The sequence below is a fragment of the Photinus pyralis genome, unplaced genomic scaffold (assembly GCF_008802855.1).
Source record: "Photinus pyralis isolate 1611_PpyrPB1 unplaced genomic scaffold, Ppyr1.3 Ppyr1.4_LG3a, whole genome shotgun sequence".
NCBI classification, from domain to species: Eukaryota; Metazoa; Arthropoda; class Insecta; order Coleoptera; family Lampyridae; genus Photinus; species Photinus pyralis.
In genome coordinates, this window is record NW_022170509.1 from 7637696 (window position 1) to 7661194 (window position 23499).

General features: G+C 36.6%; 1 protein-coding gene and 2 long non-coding RNA genes across 3 annotated transcripts in view; 2 read left to right on the plus strand and 1 right to left on the minus strand.

Annotated features, from left to right (window-relative positions):
• LOC116165435 overlaps positions 1 to 23499 on the minus strand; it is a 93011-nt gene that overhangs the window by 41074 nt on the left and 28438 nt on the right. The window lies entirely within an intron of this gene.
• On the plus strand, positions 3123 to 13019 carry LOC116165429. The gene is made up of 2 exons (XM_031479874.1): positions 3123 to 3168; positions 5297 to 13019. The coding sequence occupies exon 2, from the start codon at positions 5335 to 5337 to the stop codon at positions 8539 to 8541; it is 3207 nt and encodes a 1068-aa protein (XP_031335734.1). The 5' UTR covers positions 3123 to 3168; positions 5297 to 5334; the 3' UTR covers positions 8542 to 13019.
• Positions 18049 to 22189, plus strand: LOC116165434. The gene is made up of 3 exons (XR_004144146.1): positions 18049 to 19261; positions 21831 to 21966; positions 22016 to 22189. It is a non-coding gene; the product is annotated as an uncharacterized LOC116165434 (long non-coding RNA).

The window sequence follows — 23499 nt, forward strand, 5'->3', positions numbered from 1 at the left end:
ATTAACGAACTCCTAGTGAGTTTATAATTTTGCGGGGTCTGTCCGTCCGTCTGTTCGTTAGCACGATATCTCGATAACGAATGAACAGATTACGATGAAATTTCCTAGATGGAATCTTTATTAAGTTTGTAGAAAGGAGTTCGTGAATTGGCAATGTAGGTCAAAAAATAAGGAAGGCCCTTTTGATATCTCTGTTAGTTAGGAACCGAATTGCATTAAATTTAATATGAGCATAGCTATGACTAGTCATATAATACGCAATTACAAAAGTTGAGTCTAATCCATTCAACATTCAGAGTGCCCTTTTCGCATTTCGACCATTTATGAACTGTTTTGCAAACTTTATTATTTGCGAAGGTATTTAAATGAAACTTGAACATAACCACTTGGAATAAAATTAAATGTAACGCCAGTTTCAAAATTGGGTTTTACGCATGCGCAGTGTCTACTTTCTTATTTATGGAGGGATTTAAATGAAATTTGATACATAGACACTTGGAATAAAAGCAAATGTAACGCCAGTTTCAAAATTTGATTTTGCGCATGCGCAGTGCCAACTTTCTTATCGACGATAATATTTTAATGAAATTTGACACTTAGACACTTGGAATAAAGGCAAATGTAGCTCCAGTTTAAAAATTTGGTCTTTTGCATGCTATAGCCATACCCAGAAGCACGTTTGCTATATTTGTTTACACGTTTATTTATTTAAATTTATTCAAATCGAATCCCCTTTTTTCTCCAAATGCACGTCACTTGAATTTTTTTACTGCGCGATCTAAAAACGTTCCTTCAAAATTGTTTAGATAAACACCACAACTAATTACTTTTTTAGCCGTAATTACGACGCTAATTTTTAATGAAATCTTAATTTTTCTCTAGACCGCCCAATTACTCTGGCCATCAGACAACAAATGCCCCCTACTATAATTTTTAATAACTTAACTAAAAGAGAAAATGGTGAATTGATACTCAATATGGGCTAAAATTTAATTAGCTATATAACCACTCCCTTAAAATCAAATAAATTTTCTCCTCCACGTTCCTCAAATCTGCTGATCCCGCCGAGTTATCTCACGCTTACTAAGAAATGTAACCCTATCACTCTACCAAAAAGGATGTAATTCAAGCTCCCCTCTCGCAATCTTGACGCCAAATGTAATTAAAGAAATTAATTACTTCATCATTACTTTGAGATTTTTTACAACCAGAAAAATTATACCTTACATAATCTATTCCTGCGGGGAAAATTGAAACATTTAAATCGAAACCTAAATACTCTCGTTACACCGTACCACACACAAAAAAAAGTTTCAATTTCTGATGAAAACCACTCACTCACCATGACTCCTACTCACAATAAATTTGGCGCCCACTTTCCGGTGGAGAAAGTTGATTAGCCACTTTCAGAAAAAATGCTTCAAAGAAGACGACTTGCTTTAAAACGGATTTGTAACGAAACTACGGAGATATTTACTGCCCTGGCACTAGATTTATCACTAACAGTAACTGCAACTGAAATCTGAAGGTAATATCCAAGAAAACAATTTTTTTATTACAAACTGAACTCCGCCAGTGTAGCTCAATAAAGGCATTATTATTATTATTAAAAATGGAAACCATCTTTACAATTGGTTTCATAAAATGGCGTGAAGAAGTTTGCCGAGTAATTAGGTGTTTGACCTGTTGTAACCTATATCACAGATTAACTACTCTGTGCCTATATGAATAATGGTTTTATAGAAACGAGCTCCAGCAGAGGCGTAACTGGGGTATGGCAGGTATGGCACGTGCCATGGGCGCCAATCAAGCATGGCGCGAAAAAGGGTAATACATACTTTTATGTTAAATTAAAAAAAGTCCCTACCCCCTATGGATGGACGGTGGGACAGGGGCGCGTGTTTGCCATTTACCTACGGTACGTCCCTGCTCCAGTGTCCAAAAATTCATTTTTTTACTTTCTGCGAATGCATAACAGTTGGTCACGAAATGAATGTCGCAAAAGGGCGATCTACCTACCTCTACCACCATCTCCACAGCCGTGTTTCAAAACCCTCTACAAACCTTTCCAACAAATTTACACTCACAGCAACAGAATTAATACATGATAACTATGAATACAATACAATGAAAAATGCTTGGCATCCTACTGTGTCATATCTTACAAAGTTCAGTGAAAGTGAAAGCGATACATTCCGGGTTTCGAGTTCTCCTCATATCCTTATTTACAGTAGATTTGAAATTGATTTGAAGTTGCCACCATCCGGATGAAGGAATTTTAATAAATCGCGGCAAAATCAGTAGAATTTTTGCTTAGCAAGGTAACAAATTTGTTGACTATCTTTAAACAAGGTTGTCACGCGATCAAATTCCCTATACATGTCTGTATAAATGTGTAGACGTAAATGCGATGAGAAGTCATAAGGAACGAGGTAAACGATTAACCATTCAGTTTAGTGTGACAAGAACCTACAATTAGTGTTTTGAGTCGATTTTGACCTTTCATTCATAAACAAAACCGGTGCTGGTAATAAAATTGCAATAGGTGAAAAAAGCCTGTGGAGTGTGGAGCCTGGAAGATGATTTTAAACAATCTAATGATGCTTTTGCTGATTTTTGTATTCTAAATGATTGTACCATTACCTACTAACAGAAGACAGTGGGGCACTGCGGCCCCTGTAAATTCATTTGTCAAAGTAGTTTTTCAATTACCTAATTAATTAGTTTTCCTGAAATAACGCAAAAAATATTTATCATTTTTTCTTCTCATAAAGCGAGGGGAATCGCAATGTTTTATAGTTAAACATGGCGTAAAGCTGCGGTTTATCATTTTCTTTCGGAACTTGAGTGACAGAATCAAACATGAAAACTTAATTGTTTCCATTATTTGTACGACGTTCAAGTTATTAACCCGTTATAAGCTGATGGGTAATCGTTCTGCTTCGAATTGCACGAAATTTGTTAGCAGAAGACTTATTAGATTTTTCATCTTTATGGCGAACAAAATGCATATTTCTGTACAATTGGCAGCTTTTGTCATCTAAATTTGATGGAGTTGCGCACAGGCGTCGAAATTCGACGCTGCCCCTAAATTATCAGTAGCTAAGCCGCGCTAGTGTCGTTTGGGTGCTCGCTATGACAATTTTATAAAATCCGGCGGTGGTCTCTGTAAGTAATATTTGAATTTACAATGCATGTGTCGATGTCTTTTGATTGTACGACTTAATTTTCAGTTTGCTGTTAGTGTAACTTTAAAGTTACTTGGGCGCTTTTAAAAACGAATTAAAATTGATTAGTGCTGGAACGTATAATAGCGGTGTTTCGAATATTGTAGTGGTTGAGGGTGTTGAGGTCAGATATCGTACAAGTCTAATTGAGATAACTCTATAAATTTTTCTTAATTGAAATGATTGCTACCCGTAATTGAATTAGCTGCAATGCCCTATTATTAGATGTTATTTTAGATGAAATTATTGTCGTCACAAATTAAAAACAAATTGTTCCCTCTTTAACTTCAGCACTATGAGAAGGTGCTCACACGATGCTATCCATTCTTTACGATGCATATGTACACAGCGACACGTGGATGGGTTTGTTGCGTTTATACTCATACAGGCTTTAACTAAGTATAAAAGGGGTTGATAAGCTGATAACCACTTTTAGTTATCGATTGATTTTTTAATTACGATGAATTTGAAAGCTTCTAATAGTAAAGTGTAGGGACATGGTAACAATTAACTTTTGCTTTTACCTTATACTGATTTACTGGTAATGTCTGTAGGTCATAACGTATGTAGGGGTTATAGAATTTTAAATTCCAGATTGGTGGCAGCCAATTTCAATACTGCATGCCATATCTACAGTAGTTAGCTCAGTAAAGTGCGTCTAGATAACCACCGGTACTCTCAGATTTTTTAAAAAATGAAATTTGGAAGAAATGGCAATTATCCTGATAGAAGCGGATGTAAGAAGTCGGATAGACTTAAGGCGTGTCACTTTATATCTTGAAATTTAGGGTGCGCGACTAGCCGCGTTCTGACCACTGGTCGCCGCGTGGGAGGAACTTATTGATCCAAAATATACGCACACGCATCTACACATACACTCTTACCCTCACACACAGTCTCATTTGCGCTGTCCGTTATGTTTCCATTCGTCATTATGTTATTCTGATAGCTGTGTTGCCTTTATCTGATGATCAATAATTCCCCCCGGTTCTTGGAATCTACAATTCGTGTGGTCATTAGATTTTTATTTAAAATTTCCAACATTTTTGTCCCTCCAAATTAGTGCGTGCGCGACTTTACCCCTTATGTATATGTAAAATAAACCCATTTCACCTTAAAGCTTCCGATGGCATCGGAGCGTTATTTTAAAAGCAAATACAGGTGATTTTATCAATATTTATCTACGATAATAAACACCCGTTGTTGAGAATTAATCAATATTTTTGTTCGCATTTTCATCTTCACTTTATTAACTTCTTGGTCGCAGCAAAACATTTAAGATGATTTGGGAGAAAGCGAACTCCTACGTAAACCACCCCACAGGAACATTCGTTTACGATTGTTACCACAAGGGGTGCATTCAAATCCTGATTTTTTGATAAATTAATTCGTATATGCAACACTTTTATATGAAATATTTTAAATGTACATGAGAGTAGGGTGACGGTAGGGAGGTTTTTAGAGGGTGGGGACCGATATCGTAGATAGTTTACCTTAACTATTTAGTATTTTGTGTCTGATCAGTGCGCACATGTGCCGGTATAAAACTGTCATTATTCGCCAACTTGTTTGGTGACGTTTTAAATGTTTTGCTTACGAGTGGGGGTGTTTGTATGAACATTTAATGTCCGACGTAAGACATATGTGCGACGTGATTTGCATACGGTGGGTGACATATCTGCAATTTTTCGTATAATTAACCTTGTCAATTAAATTACTCCCGAAGAAACACTTCACATGCGACATTAATTATACATGCGGGTGACACTTTTCATTTCTACAAATGTCACCCCCGACCTAAGTTGTTTGCTATTTCTCCTAGAAACTGGCAAAATGCAAGGGGAGAATTCAAAATAAGGGAAAACTCGTATGATTCATACTTCCTTGCATTCTATCGCTTATTGTGCGCGCAAATATTTAATGATTTGGCCATTACGAAGTTTCGCCTGAGTGAACAGCGGAGGATATTTTTACGAGGACCTCTACGCTCACTACTCCGCCTATGAATTACGCGATTAATCCCTAATTCCTAACATTTTATTAAAGCCTGATGCTAATTTTTTGTGCAGGGACCTCTGGTAGCATTGCATGTCGCGCTCAAGACACCATGACGACATCCGCCACGTTACCCTCCACGACAGGACCGGTACATGCTGGCGGCTTCTCTACAATTTCCGAAGACACCGCTGTCGACGATCCCGTCTTCGAGACACCGCGACCTATGAAACGATGCTTAATTGCCCCGCTCACAGACTCCTGCAAAAAGCGCCGGAAACAGGCTACTCCGGTTCGTATATCAGCTGCTGATTCAGATTTAGTTCCTCCAGAAGGTAAGCTGTCCATTGCATCTCCTGAACCCGAATTGCAGTGTCCCTTGTGCCAAGTCACCTTTAACGCAGCCGATCGATTACAAAACCACATAACCACCGAACATGCGAATGTTCACTGTAAAAAGGAACCAGAAGACGCTCCATCAGCTCCCAATTACGAAAGATGCGAAACTCCCATCGAGATGCCTGCTTCCAGAAGCGAATTACCCTGGATAAACGATTTACAAAACAAAGAATGGATCAATCCCAGCCTGCACGGAGTGCAATTTTCACCGGCCACCTCTTTATTTATGTCCCTCCCGCCGTTTACACAGCCCGATAACATTCCGACAAGACAACCTGTTAGAATTTTCAACCCAGACGCGTACTGTGACTTGTGTAATAAAGAATTTTGCAATAAGTACTTTTTAAAAACTCATAAAGCTAATAAACACGGAATTTACTCGGATCCACCGGTTAACGAAACTTTAGGCACAACAGTTAGTATTCCTTCGTACGCGTCAAATATCAAAGTACCGGTCTCCTCTAATTCAAATAATACTGAAATTGCGTCCACAAAAACCGATCCGAAATCACAAATTAACCCATTTAGCGAACTCTTTCCAAGTAACCCCACCTTATTCACCAATAAGTTATTTCCGAAAATTTCGAAGCCTATGTTCGATTCTGAAGTATCTGAAAATGCCACGACACCCGACTTTAATACGTCAGCTGCTTCATTATGTAACGGCCAGACCGAGCGTACCACTATTACCGAAGAAACAATGGCCGAAGAGACCTCTAGTCCTAAACCAGTACAACACGATAGTGCATTGTTAAAAACCGAATTTAACTTTGAAGAGGGCACATATTTTACATCGCCAAGTAAAATGTCACCAGGTCAACAGTCACGGGAAATTGATTTAAATCGTCTTAGAAGAATAGGCGTCATGAATCCGAAAGCCTTTTGCGAGATATGCTGTAAGGAGTACTGCAACAAATATTTTTTGCGAACGCACAAAATGAAACGGCACGGAATCTATATACCCGAAGACAGTAAAGATGGCAAAGAAATGAAAATGGAGTCAACTTGGTCGCATAATATGCAAACCAGTCCCTTAAATCTAATTATGGCCGAACAAACTAATTCAAATACTTCCGAGCGTAAGACAAGCTCTCCGGCGGATATTTCGTGTGATACGTGCGGTATTAAATTTCAAAATGCCAGTTTGGCTCAACTTCACAACGTGAGCGTTCACTCTCGTTTACCACAAAGTAATCATGACACCCCCGAAATTTTTCCAGAAGATGTAACAAGATGTGCGCCGGAGTTCCAAAGTACGGGAGATAAAAATATTAATTCAGCAGACGCCATTAGTGAAGATTTACAGAAGTTGCAAACGATGATATTGCAACTAAATGATATAGACGTAAATAGGACGGCGAGTACTTGTAATGTGTGTAGCAAGGAATTGGAGAATCGATACTACTTGCATGCACATATGATGGCTGAACACGGTCTATTGGTGGAAGATGGTGCGGACGCGGAGAAAAATGTCGAAGACGAAAATATTGCCAACAACAACTCTTCGTGTGATTTATGCAGTAAAGAAATACAAAGTGTGGATGATATGAAAAAACATTTACTCGAATTTCATCCCAATCATCAGCATCTGAGCGACATAAAAGAAGAATCGTTTATAAACGCGGAGAAAGGTCCAATTAGAGGTAACTCGGTCTCCGGATCATTTTCTGATCGGAGAAGTTCAATGAGTCTTACGCCCAGTAGCAGTTACTGTGAGATTTGCAACAAAGAGCTTTGCAACAAATACTTCATGAAAACCCACATGCAAAGGATGCACGGAATTGAAATTGAAAATGGTGCTCAAATTGGAGGAGTTATATGCGACATATGTAACAAGGAACTTTGCAGTAAGTACTTTCTTCGCGTGCACAAGCATAACACGCATGGTATCGTCGAATACGGCTCCAGTCTTCTACAACCTCGAAAAACGGATCCGGAAACTGCCCCATTGCTTCCATCTGAACAAGATTCTGCTTTAAAACCGGGAGACCTCGCCGACCTTAGCCATCGTTACTTTACACATTTTACTGAGGTTTGCACAATATGCAGTCGTCGTTTTCGAAGCACAAAATGGCTAAAGGCGCATTTGTTAAGTGACCACGGTCAAACGGGAGCAGAAAAGTGGGCAGAATTGGAGCAGCAGCTGCAACAATCGCTTGGTCAGAATTCGAAGTCAACAAGTGTGAAAACTCCACAAAGTGATCGCGCCAGTCCAACATTAAAAATACCGAACGGTAATCAAGACAGTACGCCAAAGGTGGGGCTACAGAACGTTTTATCGACAATTTTTGGTACGGATGAAACAACACCTAAAAATTACCATTGTTCTTACTGTCCATTTTCTACGCCCGTTCTTCCTTTTCTATTTGTGCACGAGCGATCGCATTCTCTGCAGCAGAGTGAAGGAGACACCGCTTCGCCTAAATGTCCAGTTTGTACTCAAAACTTTGCACAAACAGAAATGTTGCAGCACCATTTGTTCACTCAGCATCCCTTTTTTCCGTTGCCACCATTTTTCAACGGTAATTCCGAATCGCATCCCGAAAATCAGACACCGAAGGATAGTTTCGATTGCCTTGAAGAAGATTCGAAAACAGACGAAGCGGAAGTCTCACCAAACGAATCCACGAAGCAGTTGTGCAGCAAAAGCAAAAAAGTGAAACGAAAAATCAATCGCTTGGAACTGTCACCGGAGGTGAGTCAATCGCTAAAGGACGTAGCGAAGAGGTCTCAATTACCTGCGACTTATGCACTACCTCAACTTGGAGAGCAAACAGGCACACCGGGATACGTAATGCAGGCATTTCTCTTAGATGAATCGGCGGTCGAGCGTAGGTTTGTACCGTCCGTAGTTTTTCTGCCGGTTTTACAAAAGCAATCGGCCCCAGTAACCGTGACTTTCACCCTTACCCCAGCTTAAAACAGTTTCCTACAAGTAGTTTGCGTAGATGTGACATATTTTTTTAAGAAACGAGAGACGGCGATAGCAACACCTGTGATTTTTATTTTAATTTAACTTATATTGTATAATCTAAAAGTATATAATATATATAAGCGTATTCCTATATTTGCAAATTACCTCGTATATTACGAGGGTCATATGAACACATATTTTTATGCAAATACCGGAAAGACTGAGTGAAATTTTATATAGTCTGTTAATTTTCACTTTAAAATATCGAGATACTGATGTTTTGTACGATAGAATGCTTTAGGTGATGTTTATGAAGTTCCTATTTTATCTCTCGATATACCTATTTGTTCACAAACTGTATTCAGTTAGATAGATGTAGCTTGCTCAAGTCAGTTAGCGTTCTGCATGCCCAGTCCACGCAACTCAGGGTTAGCTGAAACGAGTACAATCACACCTCATCGCGGCTTTTGGTCGCTTTCCTGTCTCGAGTTCCTGACTAGTAGTAGGGTCTATCATATGGTACTCAGTCAATGCGAGAGACGGCGGCCAGGGGGTAACCGCGGCGGCGGTCGTCGGGCCGCTAAACCGGCAGACGATCGCCGCCGCGAGCTGTTTTTGAGACGGCCATAGATGAGGCCTTCCCCTGTACCGCCGTCTTCATCTTCAGGGACACTATCAGTCATCATATGCGGCACTAATCCGTTCCTCCAGTTCAGTTCCTTGGACGAGCGTCTTCCACGCTCTTATCTAGTCACAATCTAGTCGGCTGGTATGCCAGCAAAAAGTATCGGTATGTAACATATTGTTTAAAAATTGTTGTATAGTACAAACTGACTACCTTTGCTAATTACTAGTTATAATACTACGCTGTGTGCCTTCAGTAATTGCAAATTGACCTGCTATTTCATAATGTAACAGCCTGGGTGCTATGAATTATTATATCTATGTTTAACATTATAAAATAATAATGTACAAATTTTGAAACAGAATTGCTGCAATGCTAACAGCCGGTGTCTGGTATTCAAATTATTGCTGTAAAAGCGGGTCTCTTTTGTGTCGCTTTTATACGTCGGGGGATATTTTTAAGTTTTTGTTAAATGCAAATTGTTTCGCTTTCTTTATAATTTTTTCTACTATTGTTAGTGCGATCCCCGTTTCCTAAATTCTGTAAACAGCTGCCTTAGCGCGTGCCCCTACGCCCTTCCCCTGCTTTCTAGCCTTCACGCTAGTTACCAAAACACCCTAAAATTTTACTTTTTACTAAATGTATGCATCTGTTCAATTGCAATATTGATTAAGCACCCCTTAATCCAAATACGTGCAAATATCTTAATACTTTCTGTATCTTTTGACGTTTATTTCGCGTGTTATTATGAATCTCCATAAAGCGTGATCCACATATCAAATTACGAAAATTCAGTATTCACCCCAATTCTAAAAATTATTGCAACGGGCACAAAATCAATTGCATTATCGTTTCGATGGGCAGTAAAAATTTGAATACGAACAGGCGGCATCAAACAAACGTGCTACTTGTATAACAATACATGCATAATTTATGTGCAGCGAATTTGCCATAGAAATGAATGTGAGCCTTGGCAAAACACAAAAAGAAGTATCGCGTGGTCGTTTTCCCAGTATAGGGTAATCGAACTCGTACGTACATATAGGCCTCACAACTTTTATTGTAGGATAAATGAGCATAAAATCAAAATTTGCGAATCTTACCTTGCGACGTCCGTCTGTTAATTATAAGTTGTTAGTAGCGTAATGTTCCAGGACTCTCAGGGTAGGAAACGCGACAGTCGTTTACGTTAAGTGTTGATACGGGTTTTACATTGCGTTTAATTAGACTATACTTAGGTGTTATACACTTGGTGTTATAAAATTATATTTCCCTCAGTTTTCCTTAATTTTTAAGCGTGTGTAAATATATACCCAGAATAACTATCTCGAATATTTACATGCAGACATCTGGTTGCATACGAGCTCTTTAGCTGCTTAGAATCTTAGTAATCAATTTGATAGTACAATAGTAAACGGTACTTTAGATTTCACTTTTAAACGTGGAAATCGATTGCGATTCTAAAAAGGGAGACTTTTTCAAATCTGTCGCAATGATAGGCGCTGAGAACTCTGGTAAAAGCCGTGGTCCACAAATTCTGAAGTAAACATCATTATCATTTAGGTAACTAATTTTGGGCCACGTGCGGGAAGACGCTAAATGTTTGGGCTCATAATTCTAATTCAAAAGAGAAACCCTTAGTAACAAAAGATCGACCCCAAAATGTTTTCGACGCAACAGAAATTCTATAATTATTATCTTATTGATTTCCTATCGTACTCGTTTATCTGTAGCACATCTCAAACCAAAGAATTCTGACTGCTCAGAGACCAGCAACACATATATTCTCCTTTTATATAAGAATTCGTTTTACCTTTCTTATTTAACAGAACGTTACATGAAAAAATTGATTTGTGGCCTTTAAATAATTTAATCGGCGAGTTTAACTGACATTGTTTACAATGTACGCATTGAATGTAAAAAAATTGATTTCGAGTTAATTGATTAATATTCCCCGATTCAACCTACATACTTTTTTATGAAATTGCTTTTTTAGAGGTTGCGTCGTCTCAAGCGAGCTCGTTGTGATTACATATTTACATAACCCTTATTAAATCGTAAATAAATATTTGTTTCTTCTAAATCAAACACATACTAAAATGTTGAATGTCGGTTAGGATTGGTGTAATGGGCATTAGTAAAAGTTTCATTTTGTGTAGTCATGAAACCAATAAATAAGCGCTGCATGAAATATTGATAAACTAGGCTTTATGAATACCCGAAATACGATAAAATGTTATTACCTCAGCATCAATACGGCCGTTTTGGACTAGAAACCAAATCATACCTAAGAAGATGATTGATTTGTCCTAAATCCTTTTTTTGCACGAGGTTGTATGTGTAGGGAAATTGCACGCAGTCTTTAAAAAAAAAGGCGAAAGTTAGTAATTTGTAAGTTTCCCCCAATTTACTCAAGTTTGAAATTTAAATTCCACTTCGTGTTTCATGGTTTATACATGACCCACTATAACTAAATTTTTCAGCTTTTATTGGTTAAGGTAAAATTAATACGGTTCAAGTACCAACGTATAAACATTTAGTGGCAGTAAAAATATATAAGTTGTTTAAGTCATATCTTTAGGTATACCTGCAGAGATCGGTGATCCACCCTCACGTTCTTGTACGCAAATTTGAAACTTTTCCGCGTTGAGCGAAAATTGCTGTCGAGAATGCGATTACGTGTTTGAAGAAATTTAGAAATGAAAGAATTTCTTAGCCGCTTCTATAAATTACTAATCGAGGTGACGGTTTTCGATTTCACCCCTGCCATCATATTTGGTCATCGGGCGAACGCCCCTGCACAAAAAATGGAACAAACCTATATTTTTCCAAATCCACATTTCAGTAAATTTACGACTCACATATAAAAGCGCGAATATCCCTGCGCAGAAGACGCCGTCATACTCTCGCTGAACTTAATGAAATAGGCCGGTTCTCCCAATTATGAAATCGAAGGGTCTGTTTTATATCGCTATCCTTAAAAACTTATAAAGCGCCACATATATTTCGCTATACGTGAAGCTTTCTACTTTAGTATGTAGGAAAATATATCCCATAATTTCTTTGTGTCATCTGTAAGATATAAAAAAAATGTATTCTCGCGAAAAAGGTTTTTTGTCGGTAGGTTGTAATCTAATTTACACAACACGCATGGGGATTCTTTCTCTCTCCTTTATCTATTTTACAAATATATCCTTTTCTGCCTTAATTCCTTAGGATTCTACCAATTTTCTGTATGTTTTCTCATCTTCTGTTTTTATTTAGTTTTCAGACTTCTTTTCATGTAATATTGGTTTTGCCAATTGTACATAAAGCAGGGGCAGTGGATTTCGATCAGTATCACATAAAGAGTAAGATAAATTCGTTTTTTAGGAAGAACCCCTTTTTAAAGTAGCGCATAACAGCTGGCCAAATTCACTTTGCATTTTCATAAAATTCCCCGGTATTTACCAAAAAAATAAATAAGGGAACATTGTAAGCCTACATCATAAAAACTAGTAATTTCTGTTACACGATTTAATCGAATTTAATAAATCTGACAATAATGTGATTTTCTGACATGTTTTTCTTTAATCTTCGATGCTATTGTACTTTCTCTCGACAGCTGCAGTTCTGTGACATCAAAATACGTAATTATTGTAAAATGAGGGAGAATTTTACGTAAAAGGGGAAAATTTTGTTACAAAAGGGGTAGTGTGATGACAAACATTCGTTCATGACAGGTTTCTGTCGACCTTTTTCAGTTTTGTGTAAATCCCTGCACGCGACCTTTACCGGACGAATAGGAACAAGTCAACCCTCCACTTTAATTTTATGAAAAGATAATTTTGGTGACATCGAAATTTCATAAATGTAAAAAAATGCGCTAAAAAGCGACGTATTTATGTATATAAACCGACAGACTTCCCTCCAATAACAATTCAACTTAACACGTGACTAGATTTTTGGGGTGAAAATCCTGATGTGCAAACAAAATTCAATTTTAGGGATAACGGGGTAAAATTGTTAAAGTTGCAGCCGCTCGCTTGTTCACATTGTGAACCTCGATCTATAATCCTTTATTAGAAGAGACGTATTCTGAATTGTACGATTTTCAGGTTTTAAGCCCAAACATTTAGCGTCTGGGATACACACATTTTAATGTTGTACAATGCTAATAACGCGACAATTTTGGAAATTACACTGGAAAGATGGCAAATGTTAATCATTCAATTCCGTTTAGTTACTAGATTGCTGTTTATGACATGCGCGTGCCTTTTTGTTCCTAACAACGCCTAGTCACTTGATGAACATTTTTGAACAACAAAACTGGTTTCTGTTAAATTTTCAGAAACGTCAACACAAAACTAGCATTAGAGAAAAAAAAACTTAAATAGAACCAACCAAAATGGGAAACAAAGCCCGATTATTAAAAGGGTAAAAACATATTTTTTGAGGTTTTATACGTACCTAACTACAACTACGGGTTCTATCTTAGGTTTTCGACAAACGGCAGCGGGTATTAGTTCTTGTTAAACGTTGAAAGATTTTTGATGTCTATTTAAAATTGATGTTATACTATGCGGCTCTAAATCACGCGCCTGTCTCTAACTCTTATCTTGCCTGTATTATACCTGAACATTGAACGGGCAAGGTAAGATGTTCATTAAATAGTACCGTCTAATGACAAATAGTAAATTTTATATCAGTATACATGTTCCTACATAGAAGTAATGCTAGTCATAATTATTGCGAAGGATTTGAAAAGAAAATAAGCAAAAATGATGGAAATTTTTGGGAAAGTTTCTTTCTATTCCTAAAAGACATATGTAAGGAAGTATAATTACCGGTACGTTTGTGTATGTAAATTCGTATAGGGTATATGTAAACAATCATATAAATATATACATCCAAATTTTTGGTAAAAAGTTCCTCTTTTACTTCAACCTTCGGTATGGCAAATACAAAATATGTGCACGAAATCTTTAATTTAACCAAGTTCCAAATCACGCACAGATTTTATCGTAACCATAGCAGCATAACGTTACCAATAAAGCACAAGCTTTCTTACTTAATAATTTATTAACAAAGCGTTCTGGTTTTCATTTTTCAAGTGCTGCACAGACAACTTCGGTTTGAATTATACATTGGTTTGTTTCTCAACCCAGTTGCTAATCTGGAGTAACTAAAAAATGTGATATATGTAAGTTTGTATTTGAGCTAGAAACTAAACGGTAAAGAATTTTTGATATTTGTTTAGTTTGTACCTATTTTAGTTTTTAGTGTTTTTCAAGGGAATTTCTAAACAATAGGCGTTGTTTGCAACGTGCGGAAAATTTAAGCTTGATACATCAACAGTCAGAGAACTGCGAACGGTACAGTTACTTGTTTTCTTCTATAATTCTTCATCAACAAACAATAACTGTTTATATTTGGAATTTGTTTCTACTTTTTGAATATGGTAAAGTTGTGCCTTTTACGCAGTCAAATGTCAATTGAGAACAAATCAGATTCTAAATACACCTTGGTTTATTATAGCGAAAAATCAAACAAGGAACCATGGGCGGTTCAAGTTCTCGGATGGTTGATTTATCTTGCATTTTTAAAATGGGCGTTGTCGCTTTGCCCATAACTACCTCTTCCGGAATTCCGGATTTAACTACGGTACAACGCCGACTCGATCGGTAGTAACCTTTATACTTATACCGTGTCTTTGTTTTTAAAAATAAACCAAAATGCGGTGGACACGATTGATGCGAATCTGGAGCATTTGAATCTGTGCGAATGTTGCTGAAGTGTTGTTACTATTATCCTAAATCGGAGGCACAAAATCAAAATTAGTTTTAAGGATGTTTAGGATATGACACATAAGTTATAGAATGTTTTGTAGAGTATTTCACATGAGATTATATCTATTTACATTGGAGACTCAGATATATAAATATATAAATATAACTATTTTCATATTATTCTGCGTTTATAATGGGGCGCCAGGAGAATAATTTCGAATAGATTGTGTAAGTGTTTATGCTTTTCGTTTTGTCGATGTGTTATGTATGTGTACAGCAGATGTATCAATTCATTAAAAATGTGAACTATCATTTTTTAACCTAATCAATCCGTGTCCGTAAAACGTCACGCAAAACTTCCAAGTACGCCGTTAAATGACATTTTTTTACCGTTAACCGAAAACTGTATGATTTCGTATTTGTTTCAATATTGTTAAATATTTTTTATATAAACTAACATATGTACCTCATGACAAATAAGAAACAATTTTGAATTATCAAAAAGAATTTACTATTTTTTTATACCATATAACGTAGATTAATCAGGATAATCACAAACGCAAAACTACGAACACTTCCGAATCTAATCAGGTACATTGATGAATATTTGGAATTTTTTCTTGTTTGTCTTTCTAGCCAAGTGTTAACCAGTTGTAAATATTGGAAAATGTTTAAAACATTTGCTCCTTATAGTGTCTAGTCTAATCTAGTCTTTATTTAATCATAAACTACAAAAGGGTGATAAATTATTATTAAGGGAGCAAATTTTTTTTCATTACCATACGTACCTCTGTAGTAAATCTTAACACTTTTTACATTTTCATATTCAGGAATAAGTATTATAAAATGACTTGTAATGTATTTGCTAAGCATACGGTCTAGTGGCAAATAATTATGTATTATGAATAGACATATAAAAAAAATAAAGAATTATTTGGGGAACAAATGCAATCATTTCCTTTTAAAGCCACATCATTTCGCCGTCTTTTTAAATCAATTTTAGAAGCAGCAATCACTTCCTAATACGATTTAACTTCATGTGAATCCTGAAATCCTCCAAATCGGATTTAAGATTTTTTGCGTGTTTACAACCAGAAAGAATGCTTTTAGAAACATCATAAATAATATATTGTATTAGCATCAGATCAATTCTGTTCCCTACTTTAAAGCGAATGTGAGCGCATTTTGGTATAGGTAAATGATAATTATTCAAAGGAGAAAGTGTATCGAATCAAAATCGCAACACAATTCACTTAAAGCATTCAGAAAAAATCAGTTTCATAATTTGTCACGATTACGAAACTATCTCTACTAATACACAGCAATTCAGTTCTAATCACCATTTAAATGCAAGGGGGTTGGGGTCCACCATGTATATAGAAACGTAGAAACTGTACCTTCACTACGAGTTTCAATTTTTTAAATGCAAATATAAGGACTTAACGAGATGGTATTAAACCGAATTAATTAATTAATAATGTGTATGGCATCAATGCAAGCAACTTAATTTTTTTGCTTAAATAATGTGGTTAATTACTTATTTTTCTTATTTTCTTCTTATCTTTTGTATTCAGCTATATACCTAATAGAAAAGTAAATATATTATTATTATTAAAAAATCCGATGGAGCTGATTAATAATCATTACATTCAAATGCAAACGGAATACGAAATCAATTAGAGTATTATATACAAAACAAAATACCAACACACAGATCGAGTAATGAAACAATCCATGTTTTAAAATTTATATCCCTGTACCTACGTCACAGCCCCTCGCCCCACTCTATTACTTTCGGGATCTTCCACCTTTATATCTTCCAGGTGATGTCCAATCAAAGACTCGTCTCATTTCTGACATTCTTGTACATGGTTACTACAAACGTTCACCACAACCCTACCCCATAAACAATCTTAAATTGCAAGCTACAATTTGTGACTTTTGTTTTTCGTCGACACCATAAAGGACACATTATTTGGAGAACACGTTTACAATTTGAATGAATTCGTTTTAGTAATTAAATGCCAAGTGGAAATACACAATACACAAAATAATAATTATATGCTAACACGAAAAATCGTCCATGTTTACCTATAATGGAGTGGGTTTGACTTTTCAAAATTCAATCTTCTTAATTGAAAATTCCAAAATCGGTACATTTGCGGCGCCAAGCACGAGTAGATAAGAAGAAGTAATTCTTTTTGTTTAATTACTAAATTAATTCATCACATAATTTATGGCCCTCTACTATTAAATAATAAGAAATCTCCTTTTAAGCCATTTCTTCACAAGTGGCAGGTTGCAACTCAACATTCCGAACAGGGTCGTGGAGGTTAAGGTGACAATACACGTTCAGGTTAGTTCGCCTTTTATACTGACATATACAGGGTCCTTCAACAGTGAGGTCGGTCTTTCCTAGCTTATACCTGGTACAAAATTTTAAAAAACGTTTTGTGCAAATCTCAAATATAGATGGCTGCGCATCTTTTTCAATATACAGGGTGTCCCATTTCTAAGGTGATATTTTTAAATGGAACACCCTGTATATTTTTAGCTGATTCGATGGAACTACCACTATTTTATATCTCTATTCGATAGTATGTTGTGTGCTTTTCAATTGTTATAAGGCGTGTCCTGTGCCTAAACCTCGTAGTTTTTTGGTTATTCGATATTTTTCACAAAAATCAATTACATATGTTTATAAACAGGAGTACACCGCGATAATAAAAAAAAACACACAGAATTCCAAACAGTAAACAAGTGCCGCAAGTGTACTCCTTATTTCGTAGTAAAACAAGATTATTTAAAAAGACTAGATCATCTTTTTCAAAATTCGCCTTCTTAATTAATCTTATTTGACTACGAAATAGAGAGTACACATGATAATTTATTGTGACACTTGCTTACTTTTTGGCATGGTTTTGGTTTTTTTATTATCACGATCTACACCGGTTTATGAATAAGTATATAGTTAATTACATAATCTGTAACTATTTTTGTGAAAAATATTGAATAACCTAAAAACTGCGGGGTTTAGGCACAGAACACTCTTTATAAAAATTGAAGATCACACAAAAGACTATCAAATGGAGAAATAAAATAGTTTTAGTTCCATTTGAAAAGAAATAGTTGACACGTTGTACATCCTGTATCACTAAATCCAACTTTCTCATTACCGAAGTGTCGCCTTTTATTCAAATGAATATTATTGACCAAATGTATTTCTTAACTAAGATCAAGGTCGCCACGATTATCAAAGGGGGGCTTGCTTATGGGGAATTATTCGGAAAAAAATTAATAATTTGGTAAGATTGACCCAAAAAAAATGAGTAGGTTTCCATGCAGAGGTTAAAGAATGACATCGAAACAACTAAAAATATACACGGCGTTCCATTAAAAAAATCAATTGTCTATTGACACCATAAAAATGGGACACTCTGTACATTCAAAAGTGAATTCTGTAGATGCGCGATCATCTATAGTTGACATATGTACAAAAGATTTTTTGAAATTTTGTACCAGGTCTGAGCTAAGACAGACCGACGCACTGTTGCAGAACTCTATTCTAAAGTTTCCGGAACTTTTAGGAACTGAATCCCTATTTTTCGCCTTTCTTCATCAAACTAGCACGGTTAATTGTTTTTTTAGTTCACTCAAAACCTTGCGCAAAATTTATCTACTGGGTTGTGCCGTCAACTATCCAAATTTAAACAACATTTATGCTGATGAGTAATCCCCACATTTTTACTCAGTATATAGTCTTCTATTTTTAGTTCCACATAATTCTGCCCATCAGTAAAACGGATGCGTATCATTAATTAGTACTTCGATACTATTGCATTAACGTTTCCATTCTATGGAAATGGTGAGAAATAATAGAACATTCCTGTCACGAACCTTATTTCGTCGAATGTATGGGATGAGTTTTTTTGTAGTTATTAAGCGGAAGAGCAAAGCGATTATGCCATTATGTTATGGACGGAGAAGACGTCACGCAATGTCTATGAAAGACAACCGAAAGAAACTGCAAGAAACCATCAGCCGAAAAAAGATATTGCTCATTTAAATATTCTACCATCATAAAAATATATTGTTTTTAATCATTTTTAGGTGTAGGTATGACAGCGACCAGGAAACTACAAAATAAAATTACAGACGTCCAGGCACTAGTTGGCAAAATACCTTTTACAATTACCTCGAAGAGTTTGCTCAAATTGTCAATAATCAAAATTGGACGTTGGATAGTGCAACCTAAAGATACGCTGAAAATTGGATTACATTGTAAAACATGAAAAAAAAGACCCGGCCCGAACGGAACCTCAATATATACAGGGTGAGTGCTTTTATGGTTAGTACGAAAAGAGAAAACCTTTGAAAAAGGAAATGATTGCATCACGAGCTCAATTTAATGTGCGGTTTGTTTTCTAAGTGCATGGATATGGATATGATGTTTGCCTTATTTTATGACTAAAAGTTCTTATCAACATAGGTCAAGAAACGCTTTGTCTTATCGATCTATAGGTGCACTTTACGATTTAAACCTTTCAATTATAAACATATCCAAATAAAGTCGGGGCCTACCAAAAATTGATTTTCATTTTTTTTTTCGTTTTCCAAACAAATCAGAAAGTCATTTATTTTGCAATACCAGTTGCGCACCGAAAAAGTTCAGGGGTAGAAAACAGAAAAAAACAACATCCTGTAGATTGTATTAAGGAAAATGGCAAAGCTAACGCTGTGGTTTGCAAGTAGTGATATTTATTAAGTACACATTACTGCAGCAAACTATTATTACTAATTCCATAAGAAATGATTTTAAGTAGATGGCTTCTTTATACCTTCCGTCAGAGGCACATGCTCAAAGGTTTTGAGTTCTTCTTAAATGCAGGTCCTAGTTCTAACAACACGTTTGGCGGCGGCAATCCATTCTTCAGTTTTGAGGTTTGGTTCAAAAGTTCAATTATGTATATCCCGTTTGACTCAAAAAATTAACTTTACCCTAAGAGGAATACAGCCCATCCCATTCGCGTAAAGACGCTTAGATAATTAGTTAAACAATTGTAGCGTGACGACTGAAATTTTTCAATTAAAATCAACATTCTTTGCAAATACAGACCTGACATTAGCCCGCTTGAACTAGTAAACACCTCGCCAGGTCCAACAAAGTTCGATTTCTTCTTCCTGTCATACCGTTCTGCTCCGGGTTATAAGCAAACTGTCAAGCGACGAGAAATTACGAGCTCTTTAAGAAGATGTATTACTTTCCCTTTGTAAGTACCCATTTCCGACATTCCGTTCTCGAGAGATTCGCACATGCGCATCAACCTGTGCAATGGTGTTGGGAGTGGTTATGTGATAGATTTGACCCGGTCTTGAATCGATTTTGCAGCTTCACGTCTTTCTCTGAACCGTTTTCACCAACGCTTCACAGTGGCTGACCACATGACGCTGTTCTCTTTTGGAGCGTTCATTATGTCACGTGACCGACTTAAACCCAGTGAATGAACGTACAAAAGACCTTTAACCTCACACTTTCGTAAGTGAGAGATGCATGCGTCGCAAATTATGCACGGAACCTTTATTGCTCACTTTCTTTTGATCCGTATCCGTATATTGAACCAGATTGTACAAATCATTTGTTCTTACAAGATCTTGGAGAGTTCTCTTGATGGATTGTTCCCAAATATTTCTTTGGCCCGGTCAGACCCAGTTGATGTCTTCAAGGCCCGCTCTCCTTCTATTCGTAAATGGAACACCCTCGGTATTTTCCCGGCTAAAGGAAAGACTATGGCTACTGCACTACCTATCCACCTTTTCAAGAGCCCCCTGAATGAGCTCTATCACGATGTTTGTAAACTTCCCAATTATGACGATCGAGAAATCATCCGCGTATCTCGGTGTATACGTTCCCTTCTCGTTCAGAGTGCGGAGGAGCCCGTCCAGTACCAGTTTCTACTTTCCAGTCGATCGGCCTTACACCGACTGTTTTGGTGGGTCTGACGTTACGTAGTCCTCAGAACCTGGAAAGTGTGTTTCCAGGAGACATGTGAGAGCCTCATCCGCGGTAGACATATTTCTGCCGCATGGAAGTCTCAGTGTCCCTACTTTTTGGCCTAGGTCTTACGAGGTTTTTGAACTTCAGGAAGAGCTTCCATGTTACCACAGACAGAAGGTCCTCCATGATCTTCGTATCTTCGCACTACTAATTTACGTAGATTATGGATGGGAAGTGCGAGTTTAACATTTTATTATTAATTAATATCTTCATACAAGTTATTAAATTAACGAGCTGCTAGCTAGTTCATAATTTTGTCTGACTGTCCGTTCGCACGATATCTCCAAAACGGGCGGATCGATTACGAAGAAATTCTTTATCAAACTTTTAGATTGGAGTTCGAAAATTGGCAATGTAAGCCAAAAAATAAGGAAGGCCCTTTTGACATCTCCGTTAGTTATGAAATGAGCATAGCTTTAGTCATATAATACGCAATTCCATACCTAGGAGCTCGTTTGCTGTATTTGTTTCAAAATTTCTTCCGTTCTTCAGTTCTAGAAGGACGGTTCTCTCATAATCACATTAGTTTTAGTGTGATGCGAACGTAGTTTCAATAATATATTTATAGTAACCTGTTAGAATGTGATTGGATAGGGTGGTTCTCTATTCTACTTTGTAGTTTGATTCCAAAAATGCTGAGAGCTAAGCGAAATAAGTGAAGAAAGGGCTCGGTACTGTCATAGCTGCAATAATTTCTTTTCTGCAAGAATTTACGAGAGACAAAGATGCTTGTAATATTAATACTTGATTTTGTTGTCGACGTAAGGCACACAATCTTCTAAATGTATTAACGTTCAACTTAGATTTTTTGGAATATGCACACCGCTTAATAAAGTTTGGTTTTCAGTATACCTCACCTTCATAAATATGGGAAAATTTCGTGGATGGTAGAAAACAATTACGATTCTGGGATTTTCATAAATTCGTCGGAATATAAGACGTTACTTTAAAAGCATTTCGTACCAACTTATTGGAAGCATGTGGTAAGTATGCATATTGTCACGTGTAAATTGTAAATTAGTCCTTTTCCAGCGAGTCAATGTTTGGGAAATTAACTTTGGTGTAAATTTCATCCGATTAACCCACACTTGCGTTTGTCTCGTAATTTCCAAAGACTTTCAATATGGAAGATTTCAAGGAATTTTATTATGGTAGATTATATGCATAATACATAAGAGCGTTCTAGACAACTTTGCATCTTGATGGGAATATTACGTATTGCGTCTTTTACATTTATAGTCTATTCAAAAATAAAGCAATTTTGGATGAAGACGAAACCCAATGCGATGATATCTTATTTATACCTGTTCAGAGAGATTTATGGCAAATATTTCCATAGGTATATGATCTTGATTTGGCTAAATATGGCAGATTAGCAACCTACAATTAAGGTGAATTTATCATTCAAAAATCGCATGTGTTTAATACGGTTATCTACAATCAATAATTATTACCACATTCGCTTGCTAGTACTCCACTGTCCTATATGTTAGACCTGCGTCATCTATCACTAATTTATTACAGGTTGCAGGAACTCGAAAAGGTACAACGGGAAAATTAATATTTGACTTTGTAATTCATCAGAAATACCATGACACGAAATTGACACTCAGCAGTAGAGTAACGATGATAGTGCAGAGATTTTATTTTGAACTTGCGGAGGCGTTATTTTGGCTAACTCTACTAAGGGCGAATATACTCAGAAGGTTCTTAGTATACGTTTATCTTCTCGGTTTATTTTCTTTATTCATAACCGATAAGTTTTGGGATAAATACATCCCAGTCTGAATTCCTAAAAGGCAATGCAATGGCGCCATCGTTACGCAAGCGATTGTATTCTTCCTTTTATTTGTGGTTCAAGTAGGTACTTATAATTGATACTGTTTAGGCGTCGCATAGTCAAGGTGAGTCAAATTTCAAGTAATAGCTCGTTGATAAGCTCTTATTTGTAAAAGCTAGGTGCTCTACGTCACAGAAAACTATCACTAACAATCCAATCGAATTTATTAGGTTGAGGTCCCACTATGGCATCACCTTGTATGTGATAGATCAATCATCAAAGATTACCTTCCATCCCAAAACCATCGCTGGATTGCAAAACTGAAGTGTGCGCCGTGAAATTTTCCTCGGTGGAGTTACTTTGTCAAGCTAGTCTGAGATTCAATATATGCGACCACCTGCACCTTTTATTTGGTTTCCTCCATACAGGGTTAGTTCAAAAATCATTTTTGTAAATGGATTTAGATATCTGGAGTGTGTGACCAGAACTGGTTGCAGGGCAATGATTCAGTTAATGGAAAGCCAGTTGGCCAAGGGGTCACTTTGGAAAAACCACCTCATGATTCTTGCAAAAGCTGTAACCTTATCTTCGTTTTGTACTTATCAAGTAATTGCGTCGATGTAGATGAAAAATACCCTTACTATATTATTATTGTGGCGAAAACGAGGCTATTGACATACAAATCTTACGAAAGGTTTTTAACGGAATGTCAGAGCGCGTCATTACCTACTTGGAA